The following is a 25,931-nucleotide window of genomic DNA, read 5'->3' as shown; positions in this document are numbered from 1 at the left end:
ATTTATTTATTTTTTGCACTAGATATTAAGACATGGCAATTATGGCACCCAATTGTTTGCAACGCTATAAAATGTATGTGAATTGTTTGCATTTTAATGTGAGCACGGAGTCCGTCCTAATAAGGGGAAAGAACAGTATTCACGGTCGAATAGGGATACAATACTGTTGAGAACCTCTCTGGACCTCCTATCCCAAATCATCTAGGTTGAGAAATATTATTATTGGTGAAATTCAAATATGGACCTAGGAACTGATAAGTATGAATATTTGCACAGCAATGCTAGATTTGCACATATTTTTGATGATGCACTTTAAGCACGGTATGCACTTTACAATGTCAGCACGTAGCACTTTACAGTTACTTATTCGTTTTCCCTAGGACTGAGTCTCAACTCGCGAGTAAACAGAGTAAGCTGGTAGGAAGGCCATGATTTTGATAACGAGGTTTTTTTTTTAAAACTGGTTCGATATTTTTAACTGTTTTGGGAATCGTACTTATTACTTAAACAGTGGCCGTTTTTATTGTATCCTGACCAATTATGCACTAGGACTCTTCACTTAAAACATAGGAATTTTGCAAATTGTGTATTTTACAATGATCTCCAAAAGAACGAGCAATGGATTTTGATTCATAATGAACACATTATTTTAGCGTACTTTACATGTAATTTTAAAATGTATTTTACATTCATTTTAAAAATTGAATTGATTTTATTGGGTGCTATGCCTAGTATGTCTTCTATGTTTACACGCGTATTTGCACAGGTGATTTTACTTTACCACGTACTAGCACTTTAAAAGGTGTACCTTGAAGTTCAATCGTTGTCATGTGATCAAGGCTCCGCTGAGCCGAAACGTCTGTGACACTTTCTGCTGAATAAAAGTTGTAAGCACCTCGAGGTCCGTGTCCGGTGTCCTACTTGCTGGCTGAGGATGCAGCGCGAGCTTGAGCGATACGGAGTTCAGGATATATATATATATATATATATATATATATATATATATATATATATATATATATATATGTATGATGCTATCCAACTCGTCACATGTCACTGCGACTAGCCATGAAGGGGGGTGGTTTAATCCAGTATCCTCTTTGTGACCTTCGTCTTGGTCTGTAGCCTGCAAAGTCCCAAACTAAAGCGAACCCTTCATGTGAAAAGAGTGAAAACTGGATTTCTAACTGAAAATAATAATTAGCCCTTATTTTTTAGGTAGATCTCTTAAAATCTGATCACATCATGGAGTACCTTTGGTAAACATATTAGTTACTGTAGCTTCAAAAGAGTTGGGGGTCTTGTATCTGGTAATAAATAATAAGGACCTTTGGCTAGTTTCACCCAGTGAAATGTGTGGCTTGCAATCTGATTTTCTCCTTCGAGGGAAGTTCATTCAAGATCAATTCACCTGCTCTGTGAGGGATGTTGCCCCTCTCTGACCATTGTGGTGTCTTCAAAAGGTGCCACACCAGACAGCCAGGTGTCTATGTCATTTCTGCCTGAGTATCAAACCCATCATGAGAGCAGGCAGTTAATGCCCTATCATGGACCCTTTTTTTAGGATTCATTGTCGGGAAGCTAAGGATGTCTCACACCCAGTCTATGATTCATACATGTTGCAAACATATTTCTGTCCCAGGACAGTAAACATTAAAATGAAAATCCTTGTAGAGTGTCTCAACTCCAATCTGAGAAAAATTGTTTAGGGATGGAAATGTGTAACAATTTGTGTGTTCTCTCCAATCGTCCAGGTACATTATACTTAGGTAACTCTGTGTCTGAATAAATGCGCTAATTTTCAAATGCCTTGTTTTTCTTCTTGTCCATTTATACTACTGAATATCAATATGAAGAATATGACATACGAAATATTGAGGGCAGAGTATTGAGGGACAAAATATCAAAAGGTAAGTACATATAAGGAATTATAGATTTACTATTCCTAACTGCACATCTACGTACCCTGAGGATATATGTACCGAATAGGTACATATATGTGGAGCTAGGTATAGAAAATCTAGACATTCCTACCTGCAAATATTTGTTTCAATATTTTGTCATTGATATTCAGTAGCTTTGTTATTCTGACTTTGATATTTACTATGCACACCTTCTTCTGTGAGGGGGCAACAACACAACTGCAGATGTTTTCTTCGGAATGTAAAGCTTATTGCTCAGTTTTTCTTATCTGTTGAGTGAATAACATTCTGAATTTGCTTTCATACTTCCTGAAATCATCAAAATCTCAGAGACTCCTTATACAGGGCAGAATGACAAGAAGAGGCTGAATATGCACCGTCTCTCTCCAACAGGGACAGAGGTGAGGGATTTACAATCAATAGCAAAGAGAAAGAAAAGTGGGAAGGATAGACGAGGAAGGAAGGATGAAAACGCACACTGGAAACAAGCACAATGGACAGAGCAGAGACCCCTGTTTAGACCAAACTAAACAAGTGGTGAAGGAAATGGGTACAGGCATGGAGATGGGGATGACAGGGAAGGACAGTGGAATAAAAGATGGGCAGGGAAAGAATTACTGTTAGAAAGGATGAGCAAAGAGTAGAGGTGGTCCATCGGATTTGAGAATTTGAGCTGGTGCCTGCGAGAGGGGGCGATTTCCCAAAAGGCTAGAGCACATATGAATATAGGCGGGATGGAAAGAGGAGATATACAGGTTAAAAAAAACATACCCGACCAAAGTGCTTTTTGAAGTCTTTACGTATCTCCTGCCTCTGGGCGTTACTGCGGAAGCACACAATGTTGATAATCGCATCTTCATCAGTGCCTGGAACAGACAAACATGAAAGTTAAAGGTAAAAAATCAGGATATTTTAACTCTCAGAAGGAATCTTTCAATTCCATTAGATTTCAAGAGGCCAGGTGTGAAGGATCTCAGGGATATTAAAGAGCTGTTTGCTCACTAGTAAAATCCTACATTCTTTAAGTAATATTGTAGCTGTACCCTCAGTGCCACTCCTCCAAATGCCCCACTGTCCCAGGTCAGTCTTCGTACTCTCATCTAAGGAACCCAAGCCACGTCCTGGTCATCTTTTGTCAGTCTTTCATGCTTAGCTGCAGGTGCTCCTCATTCTGTGTGGTCCCTCTTGAACGTTTTGGCCTCTTGTTTCTTCCAACTTTATTTTCTAACAGAAGGGCCCTATACTCTAGGTCTAGGATGATTGGCTGAGACAACATGCAATGTCCTGCACCTCTGCTGAGGAAAACCCATCGTAATTCACACAAGAGAAATAAAGGGAGCGTTGAGAGACACTTTTACCTGCTAATACGCCCTCCGTTAATGAGCAAGGGAAGCAAGGTGAAGGAAAGGAAACAAAGCAAACATCTGTCAGCGACAGGGCACTAGAAAGGGAACACACTCTATGCAGTCAAGCCAGGACTGGAGCGAGGGCACGGGGCTGTGTGCCTTTACAAGGGATCAATATGTTAAGGGTTAACAATAAGGGTAGAGGTCTGAGGGACTCCCAAAGGTGCTACAGAATGCCATGGTCTGAGTCAAGGTTCGGGTTTTAGGACCTGGTGTGGGTCTGGATATGTGCCAATGTATGGATGAAGGAAGAGGACTGAGGCGCTTTCACTGGCTTAGTGTGCCAGGACAGCAACATCTGGAGCGCGGTACCAGAGAGGAACCAGGTCTGAAGAAATCACACAGGTTCTAATATCAGGAAAACTAAGAGTGGGGGGGGGTGGTCTAAGGGAGTCCGGCTGGGTAAATGCCAGGGCATGAATAAAGGCAAAAGACTAGGGTAGGTGAACACAAGCTCATTAATGCTAGGGCATTAATATGGTCAAAGGACAGAGGCGCTCAAGCAGTCTTTGATATGTGTCAGAGTAGCAGTGAACACCAACATTTTAGGGGGCACGGGGATTCACAACAGGAGTCAAATAATACTTGTTAGATCTGGGGGTCTCTAGTTGGCAGAGGTAAGTACCTTAGACCAAGTAGGGACCCTTGCTTCTAGTCAGGGTGAAGGAATGCACACAGTAGATAACCTCCGCTCTCCCTCTAGGTAGCTTGGCGCGAGCAGGCAGGCTTATCCCCCAGGCAATGTGTATAATAATTGCACTCAACACAACAATAATCCCCAATCCACCACAAACTGAGACCACACAGGTAAGTATATTTTATAAAAATATATAGCTTTATCTAGTTTCAGCAAGGTAAATCAAGCAGTTGCACGATAATTACTTCATTATAAAAATGTTGCACTTAATCTTAATGGTTGCCCTTGTAAATAGGAAGTTCTTAATCAAAAATGTCTCAAGTCTCTTCAATCAGCAAGTATAAATAATGCCACTGATTTATAGTTAAGTAGCTCTCAAAACGAGCAAGGAAAACAATGCCAGCGTCTTAAATTGCCACGACAGTCAGCCCCTGGCGTCAGGGACCCTAAGTGCTTCAAGCGCGCCTCACCGGAATGCTGGGGGGAGGGGGACTCCCTTCCCCTTGCTTGGTATCGCTTCAGGCCCCCAGGCGCGCCTCGCTGATCAATGCGCACTCGCGCTCCAGCCCGGCCGGTCTCAGGACGCTCTCCGCCCGCTCTCAGCTCTTCAGGGAGTAGCGGGGAGCAGAGACGGCAGGCCGGGGGCTGGAGCAATCTTTAGAATCCTTCGGCGAGGTCAGGTCAGTCTTCCCCGGTCCCGGCGGTGATCACGGCGATTCCTCGGCAGCTTCGGTCGAGGCAGCCAATCCCGTCGCGGCTCTCCTGACGAGACCCTCTGAACGCGAGGCCGCCAACCAATGGCAGCGCGGCCTCACTGATGACGCTCCGCTCCACCAACCAATCCCGTCGCGGCTCTGGTGAGGGGGCTCGGCTCTCACCCAATCAGAGCGCGGCGGGCTCGATCTTCAGAACGCAAACACCGGAAAGATACGGGGCACTTCCACGGGGGTTACTGACCCCGGGCGGCTACGGTGACACGGCCAGCAATTATTTTTCAGCGCTCCTTGCACTGGAGAGGCTCACAAGTCTCCGGTCTGCACCACACACGTGTCGATGAACTCGTCGATCTTGGCCACGCAGCAGGCTGGGTCAGCGCGGCGCCCTTAAGCAGATTAAAGAGCAGCCAGTGCGCTAAGCAGGCAAACTACAGGGTTTCACGATCTCTTCACCACACTGCAGCTTCAGGGGCACAGCAGATTCTTGTAGTCCTTGGGCAACCTTTATGTTCCTGGGTTGCAGACAGGGAGCCAGCTCTTCTCAGGCCCTTGGAGATTCAGGTTGCAGACACTGCACACAGCAACGTCTTAGCAGTTTCAAGCAGGCAGGGTCACAGCTCACAGCAAAGTCCCTTTCTTCTCCTCTCCTTCAGTTGGATAGCAGGATAGGTCAGCCCTTAAAGCACACAGCAAGGCTTAAGTTCCTTCAGTGGTTCTTCTTCTGGCAGAGGTTCCTCTTGATTGTAGAATCTAAAAATCTGTAGTCAGGGGTCCTTCTCTTATACCCCAAAAAGTCTTTTAAGTCCTTTGAAGTCTTTGTGCAAGGGGGCCCTGAGCCCGGTCTAAACCAGTTCTGGGGTTGCTGGAGCACTGGGGTGTTTCTGGTTTCCTTCAGCCTGTCAGTATCAGGGTCAGAGGTGACAGTTGGCCAGCAGGAGGGGGAGCCGGCAGGGTGGTCAGGCAGGCACAGCCCTGCACTATCAGATGCGATTGATTGATTGATTTCCTCCCACTTCCCTGGCAGCAGATGCTGCCTTTCATCCACGGGCTGGCTTCAGATAACCCCTTGGAGGCTCTGCAGCCCCCGTCATCCTCAACCCAGACAGTCAATCCACAACCAGTCCCAGGCACACAGAAAGGTTAGACAAGAGAACAGCCACTTTCTAAAAGTACTATTCTCAAACACAGAATTCAAAAACAACCTTTCCTAAAAGATGTGTTATTAAATTCTGAGTTCAGGGATATCAATCACTTATGTTCCATCTTGTTCCTATGGGAAGATAGGCGGGGATCCAATGGGACCAGCCTCCCCCATGTTACTCTATGGAGCAAGACAGCCTTACAGCAGTGAGCACACAAAATGGCTGCTGCTCACTACCAGAGCATGTTACCTGCACTAGTACATGCTCTACCTTATCCATACACTGCACCCTGCCCAGGGGGGTACCTTGAGCCTTCCATAGGGGTGACTGATGTGCACAGACAGGGAAGGGTTAGGCCCAGCCAGTGGGGACACTGGCCAGGCGGACATGGCAGTCCACTGACTGCACACAGGCTCTGCGCTGGCAGGCCTGAGACTCCATTTTAGGGCTACTTATGTGGGTGGCGCAATCTGCGCTGCAGGCCCACTAGTAGCATCTGTCATCACCAGCCTTGGCACACACAGTGCACTTTACTAGGGACTTCATGGTGATACCAATATGCCAATCAGGTATACCCAATCAATATGACAATTTACAGAGGGAGCACTTACACTCTGGCACTGATCAGCAGTGGCAGAAGGTCCAAAGCATCTAAACCAGCAAAAACGAAATCCAGCACAGCATCAAAAATACATGAGTCAGAGGCAAAAAGATGGGGGAATAACCACGCCACGGGTGTCAGGTCTAACAATACTGAAGGCCAAACAGCTGATAGGGTCACCCATGCTCTGATTTATCCGAGCATGTGAGAGTGCAGAAGATTTATGAATAGTTTACAAAACGTGTAAATATGTGAATATTAAACCATGCAATATGCGGGGAGGGGAGAAATTGCTTAAAAGAACATTTTCCCCATGAGACAATGTGATTAGACACCATGGGGCATATTAACAAGCTGAAGTATCGCCGCTTTCTCAGCACAATTCGCCGAGAAAGCGGCGATACTTCCAGCGCCCTATTAACAAGAGCATTGCAACGCCTGCCTGAAGCCCACTTTGCATGTCAGCGAGAAACATTGCTAATGACATGCAAAGTGGGCGTTCCCACGTCCAACCACATGTAAAATGTGGTTGGAGGTGGGAGCACCCTATCACCAAGGCAGGCGTTGGGAGGAAAAGACCTGCGATAAACTCGTTTATCACAGGTCTCCCAATGCCTGCTCTGACCAGGCGTTAGGCATTGATAACATGGGGGTGTGGATCATAAAGCTGAATCCAGCACCCCATATTATCAAGGCACACATTAGCGTGTGAAAACAACTCTTGTTTTCATGCGCTAATGTTCACTATCGCAGGATTTACTATCGCCTACGTGTTGTGCGTTGATAATAACGTGCTAACACGGCGAAAGGAATCCGGCGATAGTGAAATATGCGATGTGTGTTTTTTAACGCACATCTTGTTAATATGCCCCCATGTTCTCTGCAAGATGGAATGACGGCGATGCTGTAGGTAAGTTATAGTGTGGGGGATTCCTTTCAGAAAATTCTATGGATATTTTAAAAAGATTCCTGAGATTTCGTAAGTAACCAGTGAGGTGCAGCCTGACCAGATGTATCCAGATTGCCTCAGTCTGGCATTCAAGTCAATATGACATCCTAACATACTTTATCCCACCTTTTACAACATCTATCTACCCCAACCTTCAGGCGCTTCTTGGGCCACTGCATTCAGTGCCACTGAAGAATGTCTGTGGTCTTTCCTGACTCGGTTTTTCATCATCAGGTGCAGAAGAACTGGTCTGAGGTCCATCTGGACCAGAGTACACTCCATCCTGCATACTGGGTGTAGTTCGTACTCCCCTGGACTGGAATACACTTCATCTGGTAGGATGGGTGTTGTCTGCGATTCCCACAGGCAGGAGCACTGTTCATCCAGTATCACGGAAGGGGTCTGTGATTCCCCAAGACGTGTATACACTTCATTTGTTGTTCTTTCAGAGGTTTGTCTTGTTAAAGAATGGAGTACCTGGTCTGATTCACTTCCATAATTACAGAGAACATTTGGGGCAGATTTACAAGCCCCTTGTGCCACCGGTGTGTCATTTTGTGTGATGCACCGGCGGCACATTTTAGTGTCTCATATTTACAAGTGCAGGAAAAGCCTGTCTTTTCCTGTTCTTGTAAATATGTCCCCTTTGCACGCAGCACTTTGTGTGAAAGGGGAGTTCCATGGAACCTGACACATTTCCAGATTTATGAGATATTCTAAATCTGGATATGCGCCTGAATGCTACGCCTTCTCAGGGGAGGCGTAGGGAGGTGCAACAAGGAGAAATATATTAATTTCTCCTCGTTTTCTTCCTCTTTATAGAGGGAATCACCTCTGGTGATTGTTTATATACAGGAAGGTGTCCCTTCCTGCACGTAAACAATCAGTAAAACAATGACGTTTTCCAAGTTCTATGTGTGCTAATGCAGCACACATAGAAGTTGAAAAACTCTATTTCTGATTGCTTATGTGCAGGAAGGGGGAACCCTTCCTGCACATAAACAATCTCTTCATGCCGCACGCATCTTTGCACAATGGTGCAAGGTAGCCTGTGCCAGCGCATGGCAGCAGTTTGTGCACCTGTGCAGGGGGAAACACAGAGATGCGACATATTGTTGTAAATATGTTGCATCCCTGAGCTTTGAAAGTGGCTCAGTGCGGCACAGCCAAATGGCTTGCAGCACTCACTGAGTCACTTTCCTTGTAAATCTGCCCCTTAGTTCCTTGAACTGTCACCGTCTCAACCATCTCCCAAAACCCCAACTTACCAAATCCTTTCATTGCTTTTCTGAGGACTTTGGCATCATCGTCTGCAACGAAGTCTGATGCTGGGTTCACAGTCCCTTTCAGCTAGTGGAGAAGACACAAGGGTTAGAGTTATGATGAAGGACCGGCCTTAGGCTGCCTGAAGAGAGAGGAAGAGGAGAGGAGAGGTGTTCGTCGGCAAGCAAAAGGCAAAGCAGCAAGAGGCTGTAAAGCACTCGGTGTTAGTGTTACAAAAGTCCAACTCGGATTGGTGCAGAGGGGAGAAGCCACTATGCCAGGCCTTGTACCGGGCGGAAGTGGGAGGCTGTGTGATGCTAAAGGGGGGTGCGGGAAGCTGCTAGGAGGAAGCCGAAGGATGCATGAGGCAGACGAGAAGGCCAGGGCACAGGGGATTCTATTTCTGATGCAAAGTCGTTTCACATTGAGTCACTTCTCTTTCTGAGAGTATTATTCTGATTGACAAGGCACCAGTAGGTCCTTATAGAAGACCCTACCCCATTACCTACCTGGCTGCAGTGGGTTGCAAGGAACAAACCCCTCACTTCCAATTATGTTCTTGTCTGTTTCCTTCATTCATCATCCCAAGGCTTTAGAAACGCAATGAGGAAATGTTCCGAAAATGTGAAAAGGTCAAAAGGTATGTGCTCCCTGCTGGTGCCCAAACCTAAAGAGCATGTGCAGCAGAAGGAGGCCCTTCCGCCCATTGCTGCCGAACTCCGCGGCATCCACCGGCATTGCTTACGGCGCGCATGTCTATGTCTGTCTGCTCTCTTTAATATCGGCCTGTCCTGCTTGGTAAGGGGTTTGAGGGTACAGAGGTGCACAAGCGCATAGGGAAGAAAAAGATGCTTTTATAAAAATTGAGGGTAACCAGCTCACTTAAAGTCATTCACCCATTAAAACCCAACCCTACCTGTCCTACAGCAGCTCCTTTCCTTGCATTCTCAAATGGGTTCAGGTGTGCTGCTGTACAGCGCCATCCCTGTGATGCTTGTGGGAGGTATGCCACATAATCTGAGCCAAAGGTATGGGGCTTGATAAATCTAGAGTAATGCAGCGCAGCGAAAATCACTCCATTGCATTACTCTGCCCCATGGAGGCGTTTAATGGGTGGAGCGTAGGTGGAGCGTGAGTGCTCCCACGCATCCACCCGTGTATTTTGACGCATTCCAAGATTTACCATTACTGGTAGACCTGGAATGCGTTAAAATGGTTTGCATCCACAGGGGAGGTGTGACGAGGAGAAATATATTTATTTCGCCTACATTTTACCTCTTTCTACAGGTGCAAACCGAAAGATAAAATGCCTCAGGGGTCTGTTTTTGTGCAGGAAGGTGTGCCTTGCTGTACAAAAACAATCCTGCTTACAACACAGGCCATGGTGCAAGGGTGCCTGTGTTGGCGCTAGGCAGCACATTGTGCGCCAGTACAGGAAAAAGACAGGAATGCGCAGCATAATGTTAAATAACACACATTCCAGTCCATTCACTATAATGCAGCACAGTAAGGTGGTTTGCTGCGCTGTGTAAGTTTTCTATTAATATGCCCCTCCCTATTTAAATCTATCCAAATTGACCTTTGGGGCTTTTTATTAAATGCCAAACCGTGAAGGGGAAAATAGATCATTTTTAAATATGAAATCTTGGATCACCCTAAATATTCTGGTTTACCATTTTATCTGCTATCTGGTCATTGTTTCTAATACCCAAATGTGTTTTATTGCTACAAAGACTTTTTATGAGAAACCAGTGCCAACAGGCATGATAGCAATGCTCCGTTTCAAGACGTCCAAAAATGTGCCTTCATTCCTCCACCAACCCACTTTTCGGAAAGAAAAGCAATTCCTATCTATGGAATAGAAAGGAGATGATTTAAGGTACAAAATGGACAGTAGTGGCTCGTGGTGGGAGTGCTGAGGGCGGTTCGTTGGGACTGGGGAGGAGCAGGGTGGGGGGGTAGGAAATTATGGAATACGGCCCAATGGAGGTAAGTAAACAAATAATTAAATAAAACAAATTTCGTTGTGCAGGCTGCATCGTATTTGGCAATGCAGCCCGCGTAATGAAATTTGTTTTATTTATTTATTTGTTTACTTACCTCCGTTCGGCCATATGCCGTAGTCTACTACCCTCCACCCTGCTCCTCCTCCGCCCCTCCTCACCGCCCCACAGCACTCCCACCACAAGCCGCTACTGAAAAAGGAGTATGTGCTTACCACACAAGATTCCATACTATCAATTTACTGAGGTGGATGTGGGCTTCGGGGGACCGTTTATGACAATCACTCATTAGTTTACTGGGTTCAAGTGACCCGTGTTGACCTTTGCTCATTAGGTCACATGGTTCAGGTGAGTCAAAAGCCTGACCTTTGCTCACTAGTTCACATGGCTCATGTTACCTGTGTCTGACCTTTGCTCAGTGATCCATGACTGGGCTTTGGTCTCAAGTGTACATGCTTGATGACCAGAGCCTGGGTTTTTCCCTTGCAGTCATGACTGCTTTAGGGTTCTCTAGTGTGAGCGTTCTCAATTTCATTACACCAAATTCATGGGGGGACGTTTGTTCCACTTTTCATATAGCAGTTTATCAGATGGTTAGATTCATGCCAAATTTACCAGACGGCTTTGGCTTTGGGTAAAAAACAGCAACAGGGTTGGATAATTAAAAGTTAAAAACTTGCCTTTTTTCATTATCTTGAAATAGGTACTATTGAGAGAGGTCAACATGAGTTGGTACATTGGAATTCAGAAACTGTAAACAGCTGCCACCGGAGACTCCATATAATTGGTGTTTACCTCAATACATGGATAGCGAATGCACTAAGGGCTCCCGTGAATTCAAGTTAGGACTTTCTGTTTCCAGGTCAAAAAGGGGGCATTGAGGCAGGGTAACTATTATCAAGTCAGACCATCTGACAGGGCATTTTTAGGTCTTGGCTGTAGACAGTACATGCGTTGTGTCAAAGAGACATATTGTATTTAATCTGTGGGCATCAGCTCTCCCATATGCTTCTCATTTGCAGGATCCATCCTCACACTCCCATTCGTTCTCGCCATTTGTCCATGGCATGTATTTGTCATGTCTCTTACTGTGTTTTCCCCTCCCTGAAAGCAGGGACCAAGTACACTATCCCTCCGCTATCCCTCATATAAGACCAATATAGGATTTTTTTTTCTTGGTTTATGCACCCCCCTCAAGAGTGCTGGTGTTTTTTTACACTCAAAATGCCTTTTTTGTGTTCCCGTGCCCATGCTGGTGCCTGGCTCCTGTTGCCCCATGGCTGCGACCCCAGTGGCTTCAGTCATCGCGTCCTCCTCCTGTGCTGGGGACCTGCAGCCTCCAGCAAACCCCTCTCCGAGCGCAGTTATTTTTCTTATCTCTTGACTGTGCTGCTACCTGGCTACTGTTACCCCATGGCTGTGCCCACAGTGACTGCATCCACCGCTTCTTCCTCCTGTGCCGGGGTTCTGCAGCCTCCAGCACCCCCCCCCCCCCGACCCCCTTGTCTGTTTCGCACCATGGAGGGGGTTGAGCGCTACCCCTCCCATCGTCCAGCACCACGCTTCCACAGGGCTTGCTGCAGCTCATCCTTGGCTGCTGCATGGTGGTGCTCAGCCTAGTGGCTCTGTACCTCAGTAGGTCACTGCAGATCAAGAACTAGTGCCCCTTCTGGGTCTGATCCTCGGGACTATTCTTCACTATAGTGCGAACAAACAACCCCTCCCAGAGTACCTCCTGAGCCCCAGGCTCATGCTCCCTGCACTCTCTGTGCCCTATAACAATCATCCCTCAGGAACCCAGAGCCTTGCAAACAAAACTGTTCAACTACATGCACAATCCCAGTACCTGCTCCAAGTATTTACACAGCAACCCCCCAGTATCTTTCCTGCAATCAATAATTATGTCATTATACCCCTTTCCAATACTCACCAGTTCCTCCCCACCCCCCCCTGAATGTCTTTCTTTCTTTTGCCCTTTTCGTTGCCCTTTAGTTCCCCCTTCGGGCAACCCACCTCCAGAAACATTCCGTTACACACATCACCCAAATACCTCCCCCCATGTCCTTTCATTGCACTTCCTACCATAAATTAGGATGTGCTCATCATTAAACCAGAGCAGGGGTGGTTTGGAGGTGGGGCTGTAGCATCCCTGCTCTTGGTTGTAGCATTTACGGGAACAAAAGGAGGGAGGAACATAGCATGGTCGATAACACATCGCATTTGCACTTGAAACATATTGTGGCGTGCTTAGACAAAAAGCTGCTTGCGATTTGTGTACACTGATGCACTCTTTTCATTGGCACACAGAGTTCCCCTGAAATGTAGCAGGGTTCAGATAGCCGGAGCAGTGCTCTGTTAACAGGGTTGATGCTGCTTGGCTTGGGTTAATAAAGATTAAAGATTGGGTGGTAGGAGGAGAGAGGGTGAGTCCCATTGGCAGAATACTCGACAATTAACATCTGTTTCAATTTGTAGATACCATTGGGTTGAAAGCGGTAGAAAGTGTCTCTCTGCACTTGCTTGGGGAGATTTCTGTTGGTAAAAGGACGCAGCAAGTTTGACCTATTTATTTTCATTTTCTATAGTTCTGCTTTACCTCAAAGGGGTTAGTGCACTTTACACTGAGGCGCATATTTACAATGAAGTGACGGAGGTACTCTGTTAGCCTTCCTGGTTTAACGCCGCACTCCACCACTGCAGAAATGCAGGCCTGCACCATTTTTACAACAATGGGTGCAGCCCTGGGTTTCCCCCTCTGCTGGCGCTAAATATAGCAACCTAGATCCAACGCTGACACCCATGCACCATAGTGCAAGGGTGTCTGCGTTGAGGGGAAGATGTTCATGTGCAGGAAGGTCTCCCTTTCTGCACATACACAATCTTTAAATGACGTATTGTAACTTTTATGTGTGCTGCTTAATACAGTACACATAGAAGTTGCCAAACGTCATTTTAAAAATTGTTTATGTGCAGGAATTGTTTATGTGCACATAAACAATCAATGGCAATTCGCTGTTTCTACGTGTGCTGCAATGCAGCACACAAAGAAACAGCAAAAACGAGGAGAAATAAAGCATTTCTCCTTGTTTCGCCTGTTTAAGACCAGGTCTTAATTTTGGCTCTGATTCCTATTTACCACACTCTTCTAAAGAGGGGGCAGCGTCAAAATCAAAGGGTGTTGGGGTGGAACGCTCAAGCAACACTCATTGCCCTCCGTTTTCACTCTAAGTACATCGTGAAAGGGTACCTTATTTACAAGGCAGCGTTGAGCCAGGTTAAGTGGCTTAACGCTGACTTGTAAATAAGGCAAAGCCCCTATCGCCACCACAAAGTCTTATTCACAATGCATCGTTAAGTGTGAAAGGTACCCTTTCACGCTGTACTTAGCGTGAAAGCCGAGGGCAATGGGTGTTGTTTGACCGTTCCACCGCAACACCCTTTGATTTTGACTGAAAGTGACGCTGTGGTGGTGATAGGGGTTTGTAAATATGCTCTTTAGAAATTAAAGGTTCTAGAAGTAATTTGCTGTTGAGTTTCTTAAGTGAACTAAAAACGTTTTCAGCATTCCAGGTTTCATAGCGGTCCCAAGTAAAAAAAAAAACAGCATTGTTGTGGCATGCAAAATTATTTTAATTATTAGGAGTATTTGCTATGTTTTCAGGGTGTGCTCTTTCCTGTGGCGTACGTAGAACGGTGCCCACTCCTACAGAATGTGATGAGGGGGCCCAGATCTCACATATATTCATTGACCTATGGCTGAGTTGGGCCCTTTGAAGAATTTGGGGAATCCAGAACGACTGGGTGCAGCAGAGGGTGCGAGGGCCCATGTTATGTCCCTGGCCCCATCCCTGAAACAGAATGAGTTAACTAATTACATCCCGATCTCACTGATTTTCATTTCTCTCTTCCTTCCTCGCCTTCACTATGTCCCTTCATTCTGTGCTCTTTCCTGCTTCTGAGTCGTCTCTTGATTCCTTCTTACTTTACCCCTACATGCCTGCTGTTTCTTTTTCCTTTCCGGTGCCTTTTTATCCTTAAGCCTGCTGGTGCTTCTACCTAACTTCTTATATTCAAAGAGGCTTGGAGACTGGGATTGTGGGCAGAAATTGTACCCTAACCCACCGCGCTTCGACCTGCTTCCGGCAATAGTCATCTCAACTCTGCACCAAAACGCTTGCTTGATAACTCGAGTCGGGGTTAATTCAGGAAACACTGGGGAAGAGTTAGTAGAAGAGAAGGAACAGAAAGGATGTGCTGAACACCAAAGAAAACAGAAAACATTTCTCCCAGCGCCAATCCAGTGCCTTCTCTTATCATGCCAGGTGTTAGCAGGATCTGTAAGCACACTATGGGGTTAGGCTTTCTATAAAAAGAGTGTATTCATAAAGGAAACTTCATTCAAAACCAGCAAGTGTTAGTATGGGCACTCTGGGTTCAACCAAGCACCTTTCTCCTCAAAGGCTCTGCTTTCTTCCCTATTGGACGTACAACTTCCCTGCAGGTTGTTACCTGATACAGTGGCCCTTGTATAAATACATGGTCAAAACTGAACCTGAAAGGTCAAAATGACCTGTTGCCGGAGTGACATCTTCAGTAACCCCCTCCCGACCCCCAACCAGGCTACCTATTCCCTGCACCGACTGCCCCAAAGCGGCCCAGCTTTGGACTCTGAGCTGGGCCCTCCTCAGGCGTCTGCAGTTGCCCCAGCAGCCACGGAGGAGGAGGCTCCCGATGAGGACTACCAGGAGTCCAATGGCGCAGGAGGACGGTCACACTCAGCAGCAAAGCAGGATAGGGAGGGACAAGGCAGCAGGCACAGCAGTAGAAAGGCAGAGCAAGGGGGCTGTTCCAACCTCTACACGAGCCGCCGCACTGAGCTCCCATCTCTGATAGGCCACCTGGGCAGCTTCGGGGAAGAACTCTCCCGCCGCACTGAAATGGGAGTTGATAGGACACATGGATAGTCAGATCTCTCTCCAAGAACAGCAATTACAGTGAAGTCAGGGCACATCGGCAACTCCCACTGGACACTTAACTGAAAATAAACTTAAAGTAACCATGCAGGAGACAAGGAGGTGTGCTGATGGTGTACCTGTGTGAAATGTTGGGGGTATTTATTTCAACTACAGAGGCAACTTAGTGTTTGCTTCCGCTTAAAGCAGTCAGTCAGAGTCAATTTAACTTGTTTAAGCTATGATTAGCCATAAAAGCACACATATACAAGTTTAAAAAATCAAAAGAATATTCAGTTAATATCATGTTACATTTTAAAAACTGACTTATGCAATATTTCATCCTAAAAAGGTCTTTTTTTGCAAATAAAAAAACAATAAAAACTTCATACAGTCATAAAAAGGGCGTCCTATAAGGCATACTATAAATCCATCTCAGTATCTCTTCCTGGCGGCCAACAACTATTTTATTAAACTAATTACTGCATAACAAACTTACCGTCTTCACAATTGCTGTACAAGTAAAACGGCATGTTTATAATGTCTAATATTAACATCACGAAATAGTGGGGCTAAAACGCTTCTGACCAGGAGAGACAGAGAGTACAGAATAACATAAAACGCATAGTACTTTACCTGGAGGAATCATCACAGAGGCACAGTGGAGGATGTGGAAGGCTACCAAAAAAGGAAAGGCTACAAAAAAATGGGCCAAGTTGAAGCGCAACCTAGTGAGAAAAAATGTAGGCCAAGCACCAGCCATAAGAGTCAAATAAGCCACTGGTGCTGGTGGGGCATTTAATGGCTGGGAGGGGGGGGGGCACCAAATTGTGATGCTTGTCCCATCTCATATTGTGCCTTCTGGAGTGCATTGTAAAAAAAGTCCTTTCACCATGGCTATTGATTGTGCAGAGATACTGTGAATACAAACCTTGAATTCCTAGTTCACTGAAGGTTCTCTTGATGTATGCCAGCCATGGAATATCTAGTGTGCGATCCAATGCTAGTCAATCAGAGATTATCAGCATGGCGAGTTTAGATTTGGGTTACTCCATGCCCTCTGCCATAAAAGGCAGTCATCTAGTGCGCCTTCATCCCATACAGCACACTAGATTGCGAATTGTGAAAGCTTACATTTTTATGGTCAATTCTTCACTCTGACTAGATTATTCACACAGCTACCCACCTGGGCACCCACCACAAGGCCTCCCATATCTCTCTGCTCCATGCATTGAACACACCACTGCTAAAGTCACTCACCAGAGCAGCCTGCTAGCTCCCTCAATGTCTTGCTTCTGCTGTTCTTATTTTTGACAGAGCCCTCTCTTTTTTCATCACCTTGCTAGTATAGGCTTAGATGCACCTTCAATAATTTCCACATTCCCATTGCCCCGCTCATATGGCCATCCTTCACGCAATTAATTAATTAATTGTGGGTTTGTAATGCGCTAGAATCGACTCCCGAATGAGTATCTCTGCGCAGTAGACCGCTGGGGAACCCGTCCTGGCTTTCCCTGTGAGATGGTCCCTACTGGGTATCTCCAAGGTGATACCAGGCATCCCAGGCGTATGTGGGGGGCCATTGTGTAGATGAGGCAAGCTAATGCCCAGAGTTGCCGAGTGTGATCCCTGGTTAGAGTAGGCACCGAGATGAGAATTATCGAGTCCGCTGACCCTGGTCCATGACCCTGCCGTGTCGGGAATTGAACCCTGGTCCCGGGCCATCCTTTGCTCTCGGGTCTGCCGCCTCTAACCAGTGAGCCACACCAATCCCTCTATAGTCACTAGCATCAGAGTCTCAAACTGAGATTTAATTCCTCTCTTGGCTTCATAGGTGAAGGCTGGCACTTTCTGGATTTTTCAGCACTACTACCCACACTCATCTATCAAGATGCGATCTCAAACCCTGTACTTGGCCACCAGCCAGTAAGAGGAAAGAAGAAAACAGATTTAGAGTTTTCATCTTACACCTTAATTTTTAAGCCCTCCTAGGGACGTGTTTCAGTTGAAAGAGCTGCAGTCTGCTGTTTAGGTAATGTGTTCTATTTGGAGGACTTGTATAGGGCATAATGTTCTGTTCATAAAGCCAGCGTTAACTTTGTCTTTTGTTCCCATATACAGGACACTTGTGTGCACCAGCTCAGAAGTTATTTATTTGAAAGGATGTACCTTGCATTTCCAAGACATTGAAGTTATTGTGGACATCCACACAATCCTTAATTCACCCAGAGTCTATGGGGAAGATTTACTAACATTTTGCAATGGCAGCGTTGTGATTGGCTGGGACGCCGACCGCACAGGTGTCAGTGGGGAGGCCGTTTTCTCCAGGCAGGCTGCATGCAGCTTACATGGAGAAAACGGGAGAGTGCCTATGACTGGTTTGGTCGGCCCTGGGGCCAACCAAACAGTCAGTACCCACAACAGTGGGCAAGCCACTCTTCCCCTGCCTGTGGCAGGACTGCCCACCAAACCACCCCAACCAAAACCTTCGGCTTTCTCACAGTGCGAGAAGCAGAAACATAAAATGGCATTCATAATACCGTTTTATGTTTCTTCTTCTCACACTGTGAGAAAACAGTGAGGCAATGCTCCTCTGCCCACTTGGAGGAGCCGCCCCTGTTTGTTTTCAAATAACAGATCAGCAGAATGAGAAGCCAATTTTTGTTACCTTGTTAAAACTGCAGCTTCATTTATGTTCTATGACCTGCCTCTCCCTTTGGCTGCAGGCTTTAGCAACAGGCATTGTTTTTTCATCAGATCTTAACTGTAATAAATTATTACATTTAAGCAGCTACGCCATTTCATTATTACAGATCATTAGAGACGTCACAAGTAACCTGTAATAAGGAAATTAGAGACATACTTGTATTCAGGGATTGCAGACTCCCATGTATTATTTGAGCCTCTAACAACCAAGAACATGCAACATATTGGCCAGCTAGAGTTTTATGACAAAGCAGGCTATGTGCGAATGGTGTTGTTCCAGAATATCAAGTTTTAAATATTGACCTAGGAGCAATGTCAACTGTAGCATAGCGACTACCACCATATGTCAAGATGAACATGTGTAGGTAAGCATAGATTTACTACTCTTAACTTGACATATACTTACATTGACGTGTTGTTCTAATTAGAAAGAGAGAAATGTAGATCATTACAACACCGTGCAGCCTGGCCTCCTCTCCCTCAGCTCTAAGTATCATGTCAATTAAGTAGATTTGGAGTTAATAATGCTATATCTACACTTACCTACAAATGCAAATCTTGACAATAAAGTGTAAATCGAATCGTTGCAGCTGATTTTCTTGTTTGTTGATATTTTTGATTTACAGCATTTGCAACTTCATGTAAAACACTGTTTTACCACTGTGCATTCCCTTAACACACCGACTTTCAAACATACCTCAATGCAAGAGAGGTGTACATGTAACTCTAACGGTCTTATAATAAGGTCTGTGCTCTTCTCCCTAGCAGCAGACGGCTTTATTCAAGACTGTACGAACTTCCTGTGTGGTGTCATTGAAAGCCATATTGTTACTGTTTACAGAATGTGACAGACATTAATTGCCCCTTGGAGACTCCTGTGCACACTTTAGGGTGACCCAGTATGGGACACCCCACCCTAGGCCATCACGGAAACATAGTCCGAGGTTCCCTCAACACCCCGGGCCTGTGCAGGCTTTAGCAGTACTGTGCATGAATCAGGTGTATCTCTAAATATGACCAAATAACAATCCAATATGAAAAGTCGCTGAAAAAGTGTGGTGAGAACAGAGACATACTCATCATCGCCTCCGCACAGCTTCAATAGAGCCTTCTTGTACTCCCCAGATGTGTCGTTCTAATGAGAAAGAGGGAAATACAGATTATCACAATGCTGTGCAGCACCGATGCCAATCCATGAGCCTATAACGCGGCATATAACACAGCCTATGTACGGTGGAGAAGTCTAGGACTACAAGCCCAGGCACAGACTTACCGATGTGATGCTGAGTAGACTCGAGCAGAGAGCCTTACCTGTAGCATCTTTGCATGACACAAAGAAATGGGCTCAATTTCAGGAAGCTGGGGAAGTGGTGGTAGGTGCTACAAGTTGGAATGTTAATATATATGACAGTGAACGTCTTAATGCTTAATGTAGATTTGGGTCGCAATGGCAAATTCTTCAATTTGTGCGAGAATGCTATATCTGATGGAGAATCTAATAGCAGAATTCCATTCAGCCTATGGTTAATATTTTGGAAGTAATGCTGCTGATGGAATGTTTACTAGTCATAGCACTTCCACAATTCGGAGGATATACATCACTCCAGACTTAAGCTAGGCCATAAATGAATGAAACTTGATCATATAATTTATGGTTTGGCCAAAAAGCCATGCTAACTCTTTGGGAAACTCGTCAAATATTTGTAACCTAGCTCGAAACACAGTAGGTAATCTGGGAACTCAATCTGGCACCATCAGTTATTTAGTGCAAAAAGCAATCAAGGCTCCAACAACGCACCTCAATCATAACCTGCAATAAACCCTCCTGGCCCAATCCTGATAACTTATTTGGCTCTGCTAAGCCAAATCTTTTGACTACAATATTAAACCTTTAGGCATATTTAGGTTCCTTCCAAGCCTACCTTTAGTGACTGGCAGACATGGGGACAGACACTTATATACTGGTGTTCTTAATAGATCTCTTGTGACATAAAACAGGAATCTTTGGTTGGTCTCACCTGTCTCACACCCATTGAGCCTCACCTTTATCATGGAATAGAGCGACTTCTCATACTTGGTCCTGAAGGCTTCTCGGATGTCCATCATGTCCAGCTCACTGCGGGAGACCATGATCCGGATCAGGGTGTTATCAGCCGTCCCCATTCCCTGGAAGATAATTAGAGGACTCAAAGGGGCCCTTTAGCTCTTTTCAGATCCTGTCACCTAGTAGGGGGCAGGGGACCACGCAAGAGATTTAAGCCCACATCAGTAGCCATCGCACAGGCTGGCTAAGGACAGGGACCAGGAACTCTGCAACACGATAGAGGCACGCTCCTGCGGCTGAGATGTCGCCAGGCTGGTTGCAGGGTATTGGAGTTGACACAAGACATTTAAGCATGCATCAGCAGCCATAGTGCAGGCCAGAGAGGAATGATATGTGGAAAGCATTTTGGGGGGGGCGGGGGGGGGGGGGGGTAAGTTCCGGGAAAGAGAAACAAATGTTGGAGAGGGAAATTGAACAGACATTCCATTCAGCCAATATAAGAGCAATATAATACCGCTCCCTTGCATGTTGAGCATCTCCTATGGCTAGTACAGCTGGACCACCACATTTAACCGCCAACGTGTAAAGCAGAGGACCATCCCATCAAAGAGAAATATGTGCCTTGTATCTACCTCCAACCTGCTCCAGAAATTAGGTTAGGTCCTAGCGGACTCATGAAGAATCAGTTCTACGAGAACAGAGCTCAGGTCATTTGCAAAGCCCAGCATTCTAAAGGGGGTGCAGGAAGTTTCTATGTGCAGGAATTATTTGTGCTTTTACAGGCTCCATAGTTTCCCCTACTCTTTCCTATTGAGAAAAAAAGCAGATTATGGAGAGCATCAAGAATGTCTCAGACACACGTAAGAGTGGCACTCCAATGAGTCCGTTACATACTCCACTCGTATCTAACTGTGTTTTTAATCTTGGCGTAAGGAATAAAAAGAGGTAAAGAACTCGGGCCACCTGCAGGCAATTTTAATGTAGATCCCTCGAAAAACACAATCAAACAGCTCCACTGATTAGAAGCGCTGAAGCCCATCATATGGCACCATGGACCAGGACCCAAGGACGAAGCATGCCACCAGTATCTTTGTTGGGCGAGGGTCCTTCTAAAAATACACTTTCCCCCACCACCAGGAATAAAATAGCATCAGAGAGACAGACGTTTGAAGGATCACTGGTTCTTTTTTTAAAATTAGGTATATGATAGCAATGGGAAGCGGAATGACCGTGTAAAAGTAATCTCTAATCCCCCAACCCTTTTTGATATTTGTGAAGTTGCCCTCCTGCATGCTCATTACTGGCAGTTGACTTATTAAAGGGCAAAACAAGATATTTTCTTGGCTCGTGGCTCAATGTTACTCGGGCCTAGTCATTTTGAAACAGATACCCCCAAGGCACTTTCACTGACACGAGTGACACTGATATGACAAGGAAGTGAGACATGCATATCCGCCAGAGGCGGCCTCATAGAAATGGACTGATCCCAGCCATATTGTGACAAAGAATTTCATGCTCACCCACCAAACTCACCTTCATTGACTTGTAGAGCCTTTTGGCGAAGTAGTCCTTGGTGCTGCGCATGCACTGGACTGAGGAAGGAAGGGGACAGAGAGACAAGCTGGATCAGAACCAAGCGGCGAGGGAGAGTTTGCAGCAAGCAGGAGCAGCTGGACAAGTGGTCTAGACAGGGCTGGCATAGGGTTAGAGTGGGTGACAGGGAAAGTTCACAAACAGAAGTGGGAGCTAGGGCAGCAGAGTGCACCAAGTACTCGAGGTGTCAAGGAAACCAGCAGCGATGAGCTTTTACATATGTATGGATGTATGTAAGGATTTTTCTAAATGGCAAAACCTAGCTAGAGAGCAGCGAAGCACTGCACATTGGTCAGAGCCCTGCTTTGATTCTTTACAACGAGCTAGGGTGCCTTTCCTATGGTGAACGGATTTTCTCTGAAGAGGGGCGCTTACAAAAAAGAAGCTGTGGAAATTGTACAGGTTGCAAAGGCCATGGAAGATGATGAGGAAGAATTCTTAAATTAGTGCAAGGAAATGGAAGTATTGGTGATAAATCACACCATCCACTGCCAGTTTATGACAATACAGTAACATGTGATTACACAGGACTAGCATATGTATTTCCACCATGTCACGTCATCTCTTCTTACAATGAAGGAATGGATGAACTGGTGGTCTTCTCTGAGACACTCCATGCCATCTGGTGCTTGCTTAGGAGATCACCTACCGATCCTCTAGGGCTGCCCGGTGGTCTGAGATACGTTCTGTTCAATCATTGAGAGAAGCCATTCCTTTTATTATTGAGAGGTGCTGTCACATATACCACACATTGCTTATGTCACTCTGAAAAGGTGGCATGCACTTAACCCCTCCCCTTCTTTTCTTTCTTCTCTGATATGGTGGGGCAGCTGCATTGTCCATAACAACCCTCAATTATACAGAAATAGCCAACCCACACACGATGGACAGATGAACCAATACGACATGTAAAATAAACAGAAGGCATTCCTTCTATTCAGATTATTAGGAATTGTAGATTCCAGAAGACAAGGGAGGGGAACTTGGTCCTATATCACATCTTCTCATGACTAACAAAGAGTCTTGGTCTACCATAGATTATGTGTGCACTGTAGAGTATGCAGGCCTAGCGTATAGAAGACATTGTGAAGATAAGGGGTTAGTTAGCTTATGTAGTGCTGATGAGTGAAACACATACAGAAACCCCCTGTACCACGCTGAGATAGCAGAGAATCTCATGATGCTTGATTTTGCCATTTTCATTAGATGCAACTATCTGCCAAGGTGATGCGTTTATGGTACCAGCCTGAGGCGTATGGGCTGTGGGAGACATACCATTATGCTATCCTATGCTAGTGATTTATAACCTTGTTGAGGTTGAACTGACTTCGGAGGCATCTGGGTGTAGCTGAAGTCCCTGGCAGGATGACTGATTGGTACCAGGCGAGGGAAGGTGCAAGATGCAGCTGGTATGAGTCAGGAAGATTCAGGGTGAGTGAACACTCTGATAACACCACAAGAGCAACAGGTTCGGGAAATGAACATTATGTTGTGTAAGCCAACTTTTACTGTATAAAAAGCAGGGTGCAGATGCCTCGGGGAAGCTCATAGAGGGAATCGTCCAGAACTGCAGCCCCAGGGTTGAGGTTCCGTGACAATTGTAAGTGGTGTTTTCGACTCGCACGAATATGGTCGAGTCTGGTATCTATGAACCGCAAATGACGAGTTTAGTAAGTGTGCGCAGTTTCGCTGTGCTTACTTAAACCGTTCATTTGTTATGTGGGTTTTTCATCTGTACCCACGGGTTCCATCTTAGATACGGCATCCATTTTGTCTCTTGCCCTCAAGTAGCCAGCGAACGGACGCTGTCCGCTTCGCGACCCTGGGACTCCCAAGATATTTGCGGAAGACACATGTCCTTTGTAAGTGTCTTTATGACGAGGGGGATGATACTGTAAGGCAGATGGCCCCGCTCGAGGCTCATCTCGCCGTGCCGGTTTATTGTCTCAGCCGTGCATCTCATTAGGCACGTCCCTTTGATGCCTGTATCTCGTGTTTCCCGATACCTCCCCTTTTACACCCTTTCCGATCTCCACACTGTCTCCGTCTTCCTCTGCACCTGTCCTTGTTCCTATTTCGATCTGTTTTACTGCCGATTGGAATGCACTAATGTTGGGAAGATGGGTTTTTACAGTTGGGAACCGCCAAATGTTTCCGCACTTATGTTCCGGACCTTATGTGTATCAAAGTGACCAAAGCGACCCCTCTGGGGGATAATGGTGGGAACCGGGTTGTAAACTTTTGTGTACCATGTTGTCCTATGGGTAAAAACTGTATAAAAGGAGCGATCCACAGAACCAATTTGAAGCAGTCTCCCCAAGTTGCACGAGTTGTACTTGTCGTGATATCTGTGTTCCCTGCAGCAAATAAACCTTGAATCTTTGACGCCGAAGGAAGTGTCCCGTGTCTCTGTCATTCGTACGCCGGAGCAGGTTACCCACGAAGGTTTCAGGTGTTGTGCCCTGGCACCGCTGGGTCTTAAAGAACCCAGTCCTTCAGTTGGCGCCCAACGTGGGGCTGCATCAGTGGTACCGGTCCAAGCCCGACGATCGTGAGGAACTTCGTGTGAAATCTCCGAGGGAAGGTGCACTCCGCTTCATCGATCCTGTTGTCGAAATAAGTGGCTCGAAGACTTTTCCCGCGAAGATTCCCGCCTCCTGACGGCTGCGACGGACTGCTGCCCTGACTGTAGACCTGTTTTGGCGCCTGGCGTAGACCTTGGTATAGCGAGACGATTGACGGGCCTTCCTGGAGACGCCATCGATCTTTGAGTTAAGTATTTGTGGGTCGCTCCCAGAGTTCTTGGTTGTGGTTACTTAGTGGTTGCATGGTTCCATTGCATTTGTAGTTCTTGGTACTTTGTTGTGTTGTTTGACGACTGCAGCCGCCAAAAACCGAGGGTTTTGTTCTTTGCTGGGACTTGGTAAATCCCGTAACCCTTGAAGTTTGTGAAACTCGGCTAGTGTGCAAGATGCCTGGTCGCAGTACTTTGTTTAGTTGTTTCAGACCTTGTGGTACGGATTCCCGACTGGAGGACTCGTGTCCGATACCTCCGGTTGGAACTCCCACTTATGAACTGTACAGCAAACATGGGCTAGGCCCGATTACTTTTAATGAATACTGGATCAAATATACGAAGAAAGATGGTGACCTTCGCTGGCCACCACATGGTAGCTTCGAGGCCCCGATCTTAGATAATCTAGAGGTTAAATTATTCGCGAAAAAGTCAAGGCCGGCCATGTTTGATGCCTTTCGGTTGTGGCGTAAAGAAGCCCGACAGAAAGAAATCAGACAGACTAAGCGAAATCAGAGAGATAGCGCTGGTACCATTGTAAAGAAAGCAGAGCAGTTTCAGCATGATAAGGAGGTTAGGGAAAAGGAAGTGTTTGACAGATTACAGCGTATGACTACAGATAAATGCTATCCTGCTTTGCCTACCAGCCGGAAAAGAAGTATGAGGCAGTTGAGGATCCTTTAATGTCTTATCTTATGAAATCGCCACCTCCGTACGTACAGGGTACCGCAGCTCCTGTGATTCCCCCTGTACCTGTTCCTGCACCTATTCTTCCTCCGCCTGTTCCTCAACCTGCACCCGTTCTTCCGACTGTTCCTGCTCCTTCGTCTGTTGCTATTCCTACTGCTCCTCCGCTTCCACATACTCCTGCTCACGCTACTGCTCCTGCTCTGTTAACTCCTGCTGTTGTTTCTGTTCCTACTCCTTCACTTGTTAGTCCTGTGTCCTATACGTCTCCCTCTACTCGTAGTCGTAATTCTCCTCTTGCGGCTAGCTTCTTTCATTCGCTCGGACCCGTTCTTGGGTCCGCTGGTTCAGATGGTCCTCAGAGACGTAGTCAGCTTCCAGGTAATAGGGAACGTGCTTCGCTATATAATATGGCGATGGGTTGGATGACGCACCCCCTTAGAAATCCACCCCGTGTTGTACTCGACACATTTTGTCAGTTCAATATACCAACCCAGAGATTTGTGTTCGAGGAAA

General features: G+C 46.0%; 1 protein-coding gene across 4 annotated transcripts in view; it reads right to left on the bottom strand.

Annotated features, from left to right (window-relative positions):
- The window catches only part of ANXA6 (annexin A6), a 184,281-nt gene that overhangs the window by 49,738 nt on the left and 108,612 nt on the right, over positions 1 to 25,931 (bottom strand). For 2 of the 4 annotated variants that reach the window (XM_086931283.1, XM_086931285.1), the window contains exons 11-16: positions 21,875 to 21,933; positions 20,341 to 20,463; positions 19,374 to 19,432; positions 15,493 to 15,571; positions 8,642 to 8,723; positions 2,694 to 2,788 (exon numbers count right to left, since the gene is read on the bottom strand). In XM_086931283.1, the coding sequence (XP_086787409.1) occupies positions 2,694 to 2,788; positions 8,642 to 8,723; positions 15,493 to 15,571; positions 19,374 to 19,432; positions 20,341 to 20,463; positions 21,875 to 21,933 (497 nt within the window). Of the gene's footprint in view, positions 1 to 2,693; positions 2,792 to 8,641; positions 8,724 to 15,492; positions 15,572 to 19,373; positions 19,433 to 20,340; positions 20,464 to 21,874; positions 21,934 to 25,931 lie in introns of all 4 variants that reach the window. The other 2 variants (XM_086931282.1, XM_086931284.1) reach the window with 1 other exon arrangement.

Source organism: Lissotriton vulgaris, chromosome 7 (assembly GCF_964263255.1).
Source record: "Lissotriton vulgaris chromosome 7, aLisVul1.2, whole genome shotgun sequence".
Classification (NCBI taxonomy): Eukaryota; Metazoa; Chordata; class Amphibia; order Caudata; family Salamandridae; genus Lissotriton; species Lissotriton vulgaris.
This window is presented reverse-complemented; position numbering and strand designations above follow the sequence as displayed.